General features: G+C 38.3%; 1 protein-coding gene across 1 annotated transcript; it reads right to left on the bottom strand.

Moving 5' to 3' along the window:
* Nucleotides 1-2,253: 2,253 nt before the first annotated feature.
* On the bottom strand, nt 2,254-9,755 carry LOC117304310 (protein aveugle-like). The gene is made up of 5 exons (XM_033788688.1): nt 9,609-9,755; nt 6,128-6,208; nt 5,031-5,184; nt 4,623-4,689; nt 2,254-3,039 (listed from the first exon to the last, which is right to left on the bottom strand). Exons 2-5 carry the CDS (start codon nt 6,185-6,187, stop codon nt 2,943-2,945), a joined length of 378 nt encoding a protein of 125 aa, XP_033644579.1. The 5' UTR covers nt 6,188-6,208; nt 9,609-9,755; the 3' UTR covers nt 2,254-2,942.
* Nucleotides 9,756-12,647: the final 2,892 nt, after the last annotated feature.

Below are 12,647 nucleotides of genomic sequence, written 5' to 3'. Positions count from 1 at the left end.
GACCAACAAATCTTATATGGACAGCCAACTGTGGCAAATATAGTGCCACTTGACTTGAAAGTAACATTACAAAACCAAATTCTGTCACAGTATCAAGTGATTGTTTCAATCAAGTTGATTAATGGATTGTGTTTTTCACATTTGTACTCTCACGACTGGTTTTTGTACAGGTATTGTTGAACATTCCTGGTTTATTGGTCTCTGTTGTTTTGTTATAAATGAAACCGAATATCACGATGTCACGGTGAATCGGCCAACACGCGCGAGACTTGCACAGTCCTTTGCCAAGACTTTCCGCCATAATAAGCTTCGGTTTCTTGTGTAATGCCTCCACTTAGTAGTTTACTTGTATCAATTGTTGTATCCGTGTGGAAATAAATGTTGATGAACTGAATTAAATTAAATTAACATAAAGTGTAAACTCAGTTAAACCATAATATGGTTTATTATATTATATTATAAAGTATTCATAAATACCTCAGACAGTTTCGCTATTCCTATTGGTGGAGAACGTGTCATGTGGGTGTGTATAAACCTTTGTTTATAACAAATAAAAAGTGTTGAAACATAGGCGTGACACACGAGCTTGCACCTGTGGTTTTAAGACAGTTTCTTAATTCCTATTGGTCGAGAGCAACGGCTGACACACATGCCACATCACGCGATACGCGCAATGCGCACAGCATTCCCTTATAAGGAGTTGTTTACCCGAGGGCCTTACCATTGCATAGCTTGAGGGGTGTTGTGTTGAAAGAAATCATTGAACAATGAATCTTTGCATTTATTTTACTTTTTGACCAAACATTTTTGATGTTTTTTGACCGAAAAGGTATTTATGAATGGGAATCAAAGTGTGTTGAATCGGTTTTCAACTAGCGGTTTAAACCCGCCGAGGCCTTGTTCTTGATAATTTACCTCGACTTCGTCTCGGTAAAATTATCAAGAGCCAGGCCTCGTTGGGATTAAACCACTAGTTGAAAACCTCTTCACCACACATTGATTCCCCTATTTAATCTAATACTGGGTACAGCAGCTAGTGTTACCGGCATGGTACTACCTCACATACACATACACTTCGAGGGTGTTTACTGTTTAACGTGTTAACAGGGGCCAATTTCATAGATCTGCTTAACCACAAAAAATGGTTAAGCACGAAAATAGCTTGCTTATTTTACACATGTTACTGGCCGAAATGTCATGCCTTATACATTGCTTGTGACTCATATTGAGCTATTGTTTACTTAGCATAACAAATGAGTGGAGTCTTGGCTGGTATTCTGATTTTACTAAGCATGGATTATTTTGCTTAAGCAGAATTTTTGCTCAAGCAGCTCTATGAAATTGGGCCCAGGTTTGATCTCTAACTTTTCTATAAACAATAATTTAAATTAATAAATATTAATAATTGATTGATGCCCTCATACAGTTGTACCTTATACAGGTTTGACTGTGTACTAATCTAGTAGATGCATTCACCATAGGAGATATTATCTTCTTACTTTCTTCTCTAGTGTATCGTTCAAAACCAGTGGGTATACGATGATACATGGTCTCAAAGTAGGAGGAGGGGTTTATTGATAAACATGAATGGCAAGATAGGAGCCATGTATTCAGTTTAAAGGCAGTGGACACTATTGGTAATGACTCAAAATAATTATTAGCATAAAACCTTACTTGGTGACATGTAATGGGGAGAGGTTCGTAGTATAAAACATTGTGAGAAACGGCTCCCTCTGAAGTGGAGTACTTTTCGAGAAAGAAGTAATTTTCCACAAATTTGATTTCGAGACCTCAGATTAAGAATTTGAGGTCTCAAAATCAAGCATCTGAAAGCACACAACCACATGTACGTGTGACAAGGGTCTCGCAACTTTGAAGTCCAATTGAGCTCAAATTTTCACAGGTTTGTTTTTTATGCATATGTTGAGACACACAGACAGGGAAGACTGGTCTTTGACAATTACAAATAGTGTCCAGTGTCTTTAACAAGGTAAGCCTGAAGACAGTTTGATTTCAGAATAGGATTTAACTTCACAATAGGATTTAACATTTGCCCAACTATTCAAAATCATTCAGCTGCACAGGGCCCAATTTCATAGAGCTGCTAAACACAAAAATTTGCTTAGCTTGAAATTTCTTCCTTGATAAAAAAAAAAGGATTACAAACCAAATTTCCATTCGTTGCATTTTGCTTGTTGCTAGACTCAGCTGTTGTTTGCTTATCCTGAAAATCACCTTGAAATTTGATTGGTAATCCTGTTTTTATCAAGGAAGAAGTCATGCTTAGCAACTTGTTGTGCTTAGCAGCTCTATGAAATTGTGCCCTGGTTGGGTATGGTAGAGCAAGTGTAATACTTCCACCACATTAGTATCAGGTAACCAATGCAAGGGGGGGGGTATAATATGTAAAGTTAAATCTCAGAAAATGTACAACATACAATATACACATAGCCATTTTAACGTCTTCTATCTCAAGCACTCGATTAAAAGAAACTAATACCAAGCAACTGCACGTACAACGTACGCTTTAATAGACCCTTTCCATGAAGTATGTTAGGCAAAATGAGGGAACATTGCCCTTTTTAGTATGCGACTAATGGCGGCGTGACAAAGATTGTATGCGACTAATGGCGGCGTGACGCAGTATGCGATTGTGAGACTGCCGGGTGCAAATCTCTATGGTTTTGCCAACCAGTAGGGTCTGAATGTAAAAAGCATATTTCATGAAATAAGGGTCGTTTGAGATCCTACATAAAATGTAATTGGGGTATAAGCCCTTCTTTCTACAAAAACACCCTAAAAACTGTTGTTTCTGCATGGTGTATTAAGTGGCAGCACAGCCCTATAAATAATTTAATGTTTAGGCTGTACCTTTTTCCTAGAGAGATCAACAACATTATTGTGCTGGGCCACTGGGATTGTTTTTCTCCTTTGCTGAAAGTTCATGGAGGAGCGGCTTGGTGTGTGCTCTGAAGTATTTTCAGTTCATTCTGCTCATGTTTTAACCTCAGTCGGAATATGTGTTCCAATAAATCCGCTCTGAAATCAAGAGAGATAATCTTAACAAGAGAATAAAATAACAAACTATTGTGTCAGAGCATTACACTTTTTACCCAGAATAAATTTGGACTCTTTTCAGAGCGCAGTATCGAGGCTTTGGCTCTCCCTACCTGAAACTGTGAAACTTTCAAAACTCACTTGGCATATTCAAGAAAAGTTTAAAAACTCATCTATATATAGCCTAAAGAAGCACTCCGTTAAGTTTATTTTCTGTATGTGATGCAAATTGTATTGCTTTTTTTACACCGGTGATAGAAATTTCCATTATTATTATTATTAAAAATATCCATAATGTAAAGTCACATTCATTATATACTTTTAGGTATCAAATTAAAATTAGTTTTTACCCTTACGACGATGGGTGTTTTAAAAGCACTGTATACTAGGTACTTTCCCTAGTTCAAGCAAATCACTTGGGTGGGACTCGCACCATAGACCTTTTCATTGCTGGATCAGATGTCTTACCAACAGACCACCATCACCATGCTACTAGCATGGTGGTCCAGGGGTAAGACATCTGATCCAGCAATGAAAAGGTCTTGGGTCATGCTAGCCAAGGGGCTGCAGGCAGTTTGAATACTATGTGTTAGCGGTGGGTCGAAACGATTTAATATGTTAGTTTTGCATCAGTCTGAACAATTTAACTTGTTTTTACCCTAACACCGACTGATATAAAGTACTACTACTTGGTACTTTGATCTCAAGTTCAGTGGAAAAAAAAAACCACAGGCAAATCACTCGGTTTGGATTTGAACACACAGAATTCAAACTACCTCTGGCCATCGGGCTAGCCAGCAGTGTTCTAGTGGTAAGACATAGCTCTAGAAATGCAAAGGTTGTTGATTCTAATCCCACCCGAGTGATTTTAAAGTGTTTATTACGCATAGCCCTACACAATCATAAGAAAAAGTTTGTTAGGATCTTAACAAAAAAACAAAAACAATGGGTAACAAACAGAACAACTTCTACTTTGTTTTCTTGCATTATTTATTTAACCTTCAAATATATTTTATACTTGTAAATATCATGTTTTGCTTACCATTCAGAACATAACTTGTATACTAAACTTATTCAAATTATATAATCCATGTAAATAAAATAAAAAAGTTTGTCTTTTGAAAAGCTGCTAATTCCAACTTGTATTTTTGTTTTTGCTTCTTTGTATGCTAAAATAAAATAAAAAAAACGGCCAATCAAAATCCTTGAAGAGGAAGGTAAATTCAACGTCATATTCGACTTTGTGATGTTGCACTGGGAGGGCATTCAGTGCAGTTTACACCATTTTAAGCGTGAGGGTAGATACTTGTAATTTTCCGCCCACCACACATGCCACAGGAGAACCTTGGGAAAATGAGTACACCACAAAAGTAGTTTTGACAATCCCTTTCTCTTTTTAAAATATATATTCTTTCTGTTTTAAGATGTTAAAACCATCCACCGAATATCACTTCAAGTTATCATGCTGTATCATGTCTTGACATTGAAGTCATCTTCAAGCACCAACAAGCAATTAAGATAGTTTAAATGATAATAAATCTACAATTGAGTGATTCACAACTTACATGTGTTCAGAGTTTGTGATTCCCATCTTCTCCATTCTAATTGGATCGAGTCGCACCAAGGCACGCCCTGCCATAAAAACAAACAAAATAGAAGTCAATCTCTAGGAAGGGGGGGGGGGGGGGCGGGGGTGGGACACCAGGGCCAAATTTGATAGAGCTGCTTAGCGGGCCATTTTGTGCTTACTGGGCGATTTCAATTTCATAGCGCTGCTTACGAACAGGCGCACACAAACACGTGCTAACCTTCCGGTGCTTATTGCAAAAAAATGAATGACGTAACAATACAAATCCACGGGAACGCGCAACGTGACCGCCTAATTTTCTTCCTAATCCTTAAAATAAACTTGTGTTCAGTGAACTAGACTGCTTCGTGGCATTGCCACAGTGGTACTCTTGTTCAAGGCTCACCTGACAAGTCATGTTCCTGGAATACCCGGCTGTATTGATTGTAGTAATGTGTGTGATGTTTCCTTAGCCAGCGTATCACCTCTGCATTGCCCCAATGGTACACAGTCTTTTTCGTGTTTTTACTCCGACTGTTGCCACTGCTCTCATTTGGTTTCTGGGGGAGAAGAGAAGGAGCATTTTAGACAATGAAAATGTCTGCAAGTAGTGACTTCTTATATAGCGGGCATATCCATCTCTTAGTGACGCTCAAGGCGCTTTAACATACAGTACTTTCCTTCAAGGATGTGGGACTACGTTTTTAATTATGAGAACTACATTGTACTGTTTATAGCTATAGTAGCACCATTTTATGGTTTACAAGGTGCTGTCATGCAATATGCAGCCAACCAAACCAGGAACACCCTCCTCTTTTTTGTAAGTGCGCTGTGTTCTTTTACGTGCCTTACACAACACACGGGACCAACGGCTTTACATCCAATCCGAAGGACGACGCATCATGGTTAAGTGTCTTGTTATGGAAACAGTGTTCAGACTGGGACTCGAACCCACGCTCTGCTGTTCAGAAACACCATGTAGTTTGAATCCGGTGCTCTAAACAGCTAGGCCATTTTTTAAAGACAGTGGACACTATTGGTAATTGTCAAAGACTAGCCTTCACAGTTGGTGTATCTCAACATATGCATAAAATAACAAACCTGTGAAAATTTGAGCTCAATCGGTCATCAAAGTTGCGAGATAATAATGAAAGAAGAAAACACCCTTATCACACGAAGATGTGTGCGTGAAGATGGTTGATTTCGAGACCTCAAGTTTAGAACTTGAGGTCTTGAAATCAAATTCGTGGAAAATTACTATTTCTCCAAAACTATGGCACTTCAGGGGGAGCTGTTTCTCACAATATTTTATACCACCAACCTCTCCCCATTACTTGTCACCAAGAAAGGTTTTATGCTAATAATTATTTTGAGTAATTACCAATAGTGTCCACTGCCTTTAACGTCAAATGACTGTTTGGAGACATGCATCATTAGGGCCTTATCTTATAATGTTGAGCTGCTAAAGCACAAAAAGTTGGCAAGCACAAAAATTATGCTTACCAGAATAAGGTTACCAGCCAGTCTGGTGCTGCTACTGCTTGTGCTAGTGTTCTCTTCCATGGCATTGCTGGATGAATATCACTGTTAAAAGTAGAAATTGTGAAAAAAAAATTATTCGGTACAATTATAGAAAGCAGGTCCACTCCAGGGTTAGGGTTAATGGTTAAGATTAGGGTTGTCGCCGAGTGTTGCCCTGTATGCTATAGTTACTCCATTAGTTGAAGAGAAGAACAAAATGTTTGTAGTTGTGTAGGCAGTGCTGTCAGTGTTGTCCACTTATTGTCGTGACCTGGAACTTGGAAGTCCGAGACCGAGACCAAAACCCTGACATCCGAGAACTTTTTTTTCAACTGGCCAGCAGGACCAGTTGGCTTGATTTTTCACTGGTCCGCCATGTTTTTGACTGGTCCATCAATTTTTTTTTTTTTTTTTGAAACTAATAGTATACTGTTGTATACCAACTGCTCGATTTCTGATCGTCGCTATTTAAAAATTCAACATGAATTGCAACGCCAACTTGACTACATGCACTGGAAGTTATACTTTATTTATGTGTACCACCTTTATTTATTGTGTTAGTAAGGGGCTCAATTATTTGAGAGTATTTTTTCTTTAAACAATAATGTTATTAAAATTAATTTAAAAACAGGTCAAAAAATTTGTCAGAGCAAATTGGAAAATTTAATATGATCTTTATTTAGGTAGTTTTTAAGTCCACGGTTTATTGAAAGCACTCGACACCGAAGTATTCCTAAGTAAGAAGAACTTTTTTATGAAAAAAAGAAAAAAAAAGTTTTTACTAAAAAAAAATCCACTTTAAAACCAACTGTTAAAATAATATCAATAACTTTTTATGTATTGGGGAGGGATATGTGCGACCGCTCAAGTTATTTTATTATGTATAAACATTGCCTATTATTGTAGTTTTAATAAGTATTCATAAACATTACACGATACCGAAGCTCCCAAAATCTTCCCACTTTTGTTCAGAAAAACACCCAACAAAAAGTAGACATCAAAATAGTTGCAAATGCAACATCCATGAAGAAGCATATATGTAATTTACGGTATTTTTTGCATTTATGTGTATGGAATGGTCGGTGCCGGCGTCTGTTTTGTGAACAAAATTTTCATTTAAAAAACGTTTTTAAAAGCAGCAAAAACAACTGCGCCTTAACACATGATTGCATTCTAGAACCCAAGTCTTTCTTGAAATCAACCCGAAAAAAAAAGAAAAAAAACAACCGCGCATTATGTGACCAATAAAACCATGGATTGGAACAATAAACTAGATCGCCCACCAATCGCCCGCAAAAAAAAAACCAAGCCCCAAAAAACAACAAAATTACGCAAAATCAGGACGGAAGAACCTTGCTAAACACAAATAAATACTACTGTTTGCTCATCAAGAGTATCCTAACTTGGTAATTTTTGTTGAATGAAGCCTCACCGTCTCGCTCGTTTTTCGTAAACACGCTAGACTCTTATTCCCACACGGACATCTGCTCCGTTGACGACGACCATGCTGCTGACTAGCCTTGATCAAGGCTGTGTAGACAATTACTCTAGCTAAAACCATAGAGCAAGGATAAACCTAAGCCGCGGGAATGCGATATAATACAACCAGTCCCCCGACTGACTCTAAAAAGAATAGCACACCGCACTCTCTCACGCACCACACAGCGCCTGTACATTGTACATGTACGCAGCCCCCCACACACACCGCTATTCCACACACCGCTATCGCCCACAATCCTAGCCCGTGAGCCGTCAGGCTCACAGCCTTGACGATCTTGTAAACCGAGTGGCTTATGTGTTTCATTGTTTTTCTTCGCAAATCCGTGGAAAATGGGGGGGTGAGTGGATATGCAAAGATTTATTTCATGAATAATACATCATTCCTAATAGCCAATCACACACCATTATTGTTGGTCGAGAGGAAATGGATATGAATCATTAATTTACAGCCGTCCAATCAGCTGCACAAAATTTGACCTTTATTTTGACCTTTATAACAGACCGCCCCAATGGGAATCGCGTCGTCGTCATTATATTCAAACATGACCACTTCCAATGGCCAATCAAGAGCCTTTTATTACAAGTAGAGCGCGCTCATTACAGTAACCGCAAGACCCGGAAGTGTACAAGATCGTCAATGCTGTGAGCCTGACGGCTCACGTGCTAGGATTGTGGGCGATAGCGGTAGCGGACGTGTGTGTTGGACTGAGGAAACAGAGCTGTTGTGTGCTTCCTTGGGTGAGAGAGCGTGGTGTGCTATTTAAAGACAGTCGGGGGGACCGGAACAGGAGTTGCATTGCATTCGGGCATCGCATTCGTGCGGCTGTGGTTATGCACATTTTTAGCTTTAAAGTAAGCAAACTATTACACAGCCTTGATCAAGGCTAGCTGCTGACAGAATGTGTTTTGCTTTGTGGTCTTCTGTCAAGGCGATTGAAGCTAGTTTTGTAAGCTATCGCGTACTTTCACCAATAGAGGGCGTCTATTCCCACACTATCGAATATTCCGAAACGCCCTCTAGCGTTCAATATTTCTTACACTTTTTGCCACACGTGAACTAATACAAAGACTACAAGCCTTTGCATTGCATGATGGGATTTTGCGCTGTGTATGCAGCGTGATCGTCGGAAGTTTGCCGGCGTTCAGCGGCACTTCGAGTGATTTTTTTACGTTTTATCCAAACCTTGAGTGAATGTCTTACGTTTTATTCGAGCCTGAAAATGGTAAATAAAATAGTCGTAGTTCTGTAGTACCCCTGCCGATATTTTTGACTGGTCAGCCGGACCAGTTGGCAAGGTGTTTCAGCTGGTCCGCCGCGATTTCTACTGGCATTTGGCCAAAGGGGGGACCAGTCCTTCATAGGGGGAGACCAGCCCTACTAAGGACAACGAGACTTTTGCAAAATGGTCTTGAGAGACGGCGAGACAAGGTCTCGAAACCAACAACACTGGCCGTGATACGTAAAGCTAGGCTAATGCCAATATGGCTTTACGAGTACGTTCTGTCTTCATGCTTTAGGCATATGGACCTTACTGAGCATCCAACTCCAAGTAGTAGAAGAAGTAGAATTAATGGAGAACTCGTGTTGACCACACAGGTGGGGCAAAATGATGGTGTGGACTGTGAGTGAGTGAGCAGAAAAAAAGGAACTATTTTTTTTTGCATTTGCCCTATACTAGTATTACTAGTACCTACTAGTAGGCCCTAAAATACTCAGCAGAGCAGAGTCACTGTTGTTGTGTACGAACACACAATAATATAAAACATGTAAAAAGTTTGATTCCCCTTCCAATTCCAGCGTTCCATTCCGTTACGCTTTTTTTGTTTTAAAGATATGAGATAGGACACAGTCGCAGACAGAGTTAGACAGTGACTAAATCACTAACTTAGTGACTAAGTCTTGCGTTCGAATGTTTTAGATAATAAAATAACGATCTCATACGATATTAGTTATTATACATACCATAAAGTAGAATTAGTTATCCCGGAACCTCATCTGATCTTGTGCACTAATGTATCAAGAAAATAATTGTTGCTTTGTAGTTTGCGTCACACAGTCAGTCAATACGGAAGTAAACATTATTTGTTTTACAACCGCCCTCTGTTGAAACAAAAATTAATTCCAAGGGCGCCACCAACAAAAGTACTCCCACAAATCTACATCCCAATAATGATTTCACCCCGCCGATTTCTGCAAACTCGGCCTGTTTCTTTGCTTAGCATGAAATTTCTTCCTTGATATAAACAGGATTACCAACCAAACTTCCAATTGTTGCATATCCTGAAAATCACGTGAAAATATAATTGGTTGGTAATCCTGTTGTTATCAAGGAAAACAAATTCATGCCAAGCAACTATTGTGCTTATATAGTAGCTTTGTGAAATTGGGCCCTAGATTGTAAATTCTGGCTCGGAAATAATGTTTTGATACATTGGGATTAATGTTAGTTGCTTTGGATGAGTAGACAATTGCTAGTCGAAACTTGATATTAATTCCATTTTTTTCCCTTATATTAATAACGTTCTGTTTCTTTTTCGTACTTCTAGCTAGCCAGTAAACAATAATTAATAATAAAGATAATTATTAACGTACACCATTTGAAATCCGATACTCAGGTAGCACTTCTTTACACTTTCAAAGCAAAATGAGCACCGTTCTGGCAGCACGGGGCTCATTTTTCGTGGCTAGATAAAATTACTACGACTCCCCACTGATTCTATTTTCTCTCTCAGAGAGGGTTATTGAAAAGACTTATTGCCAAGGTAAAGCCGCAACGTAAAATTGATTTTACATGCAAATTTGACACAAAAGTAGGGAACTACAAATACAAAACAAAAAGCATCAAGTTCAAAGAGTTACTGATTTACGGGTAAAAAGTGTGTCACACTTTAAAGGGTTCTGACGAATTTAAACAAAATGGCAGCCATTGTAAATGTTTTCGTCGTGATCTAGGTCTGATGCAGGGGGACCACAAAAGTTGACATAAAAGCTACTAAAAATGCTCTGGGCCAGAATGGCTCGACCATGGGAAGCTAATCAAATTCACCCATTTTAATATGAGGAAATTTTCAATCATAAGCAATGTTATGCTAAAACTACACTATAATAATAGATAACTGCATTTAAAAATGACAAGCTCAAGCAATGACACATGTACAAACTGATTTTGAAAGCACTAAAAAAAGAGTGCCCTCAATCAAAGCTAAAAACAAGAATGACAGTTTTTCTGATCATTTTCAGGCGAATAAGTGGGGAACTTGTAATTTTTAAATTGCCCGCTTATTTTAAAAAACTAAAATAAAGTTCTGATACAATTATGAAGTCTTGAGATTTGTTTAGAAAACGTAAGGAATAAGTTAGACTGTGGTTATTGTGAGGGGATTTTTTTCCACGTGACTCTCGAACGCCTCCGAATCGGAGTCATTATGCCTTTCTGCAACGCTCATAGGCCCATGATGATCCACGATTGAATACTCGGGGTTGTCCTGTGAGTAAAAACAAACGGGTAAAAAAGAACAACGAGAAGAGAAAAAAGTGAAGAAAACACAAACATCACTGTGAAATACAATAGACCTTATGCATATGACGTCATTTCAGTAGGGTGCCCTCACATTGAGGTCAAAAGGAGGTTGCTCATTGGCCAATACTGTGCGCCGCGCGTACAAATCTGTACGTCTCGATTGTTTCGTCACCGTTTTTCCTCTAAGATGGCGGCTGGATGACGTCAATCCATAATTATTATTATTATTATTATTATTATTTTATTCGCCATAACAGTACAAAACAAAATACATTGACAACATTATACCCCAAGATGGGCAAGGGACAACAAAAGCAAATACATATTATGATCCGTAGATCTGTTGCTCCACATCTGGGGTACACAATAACATTAATATAGATTTAACATAATATAGTACACAAAGCAATAATAAAAGCAGAAAATTAAAAACCAATAGAAAATGCTAAATATATATTAAGAATAAAAAATAAATTAAATTAAAAATAAATAAATAAGTAAAAATAACAGATGGGGTAAGGATAAACAATAAGGTCTATAAGGTACTTGTATCGGCCTGTGCTAGAAAAGACCTGATTCAAGTGTCTTTCTCGTGCTAGAGGTCCCTATACATCCGCCGAGAATGGAGCTGTTGTCCCGAATGGAGACGGGTCCTGAGAATTGCAGCCCGAGGCGCGGCACCGGGTTGGGGGAGTTTTCTGACGTTCAGCGACGGGACTGGAAATTAAAGGACTAAACGGGATTGGCACTTGAGTCAAGTCTAGCGCTTGAGCCACCTTCGACACCTAGTTGTGTTTGTTCGTCTATTAATAAGGACTTTAATACCAGTTAGTATATTATTTAATATAGTTTGAGTATGGCCTATTTGCCTTGCATCGTTTCGATAGATAGATATTATTATAATAGATGAAATGGTTTATTAAAAAAAACTGTCCTCGCAGCAAAAAGGCTGAATTATTGCAAAACAACACTGTTGGTATTGTCAAAGACGAGCCTTCACCGTTAGTGTGCATATGCATATAAAATAACAAACTTGTGAACATTTTTGCTCAATCGGTCATCAAACTTGCAATATAATAATGAAAGAAAAAACACACCTGTCAAACGAAGTTGTGTGCGTTTAGATAGTTGATTTCGAGACCTCAAGTTCTAAATCCGAGGTCCCGAAATCAAATTCGTGGAAAATTACTTTTTTCTCGAAAAATATGGCACTTCAGAGGGAGCCGTTTCTCACAGTGTTTTATACCATCAACCTCTCCCCATTACTCGTTACCAAGAAAGGTTTTATGCTAACAATTATTTTGAGTATTTTACCAATAGTGTCCACTGCCTGTAAAAATAGAAATTAAATAGGAGGCAAGTTGCTAAAACTAAACAAAATGTGGAATAGTTAAACCACTCCCCTACATTAACACATATAAAATTGCACATTGAAATTGAATTAAATTTAGTCAAATTTCATTATGGTGTGACAATAATAC

This window comes from Asterias rubens, chromosome 21 (assembly GCF_902459465.1).
Source record: "Asterias rubens chromosome 21, eAstRub1.3, whole genome shotgun sequence".
NCBI classification, from domain to species: Eukaryota; Metazoa; Echinodermata; class Asteroidea; order Forcipulatida; family Asteriidae; genus Asterias; species Asterias rubens.
The sequence above is the reverse complement of the archived record's forward strand: the minus strand, read 5'-3'. Positions and strand labels throughout refer to the sequence as shown.

What these genes read in the sequence shown, in the direction of transcription:
- LOC117304310 (XM_033788688.1), bottom strand. Translation starts at nt 6,187, where the DNA reads ATGGAAGAGAACACTAGCACAAGCAGTAGCAGCACCAGACTGGCTGGT. An exon ending in CCAGGAACATGACTTGTCAG is followed by an intron (nt 4,690 to 5,030) that starts GTGAGCCTTGAA and finishes TTTTTATGGCAG; the next exon opens with GGCGTGCCTTGGTGCGACTC. An exon ending in ATCACAAACTCTGAACACAT is followed by an intron (nt 3,040 to 4,622) that starts GTAAGTTGTGAA and finishes TCTTGATTTCAG; the next exon opens with AGCGGATTTATTGGAACACA.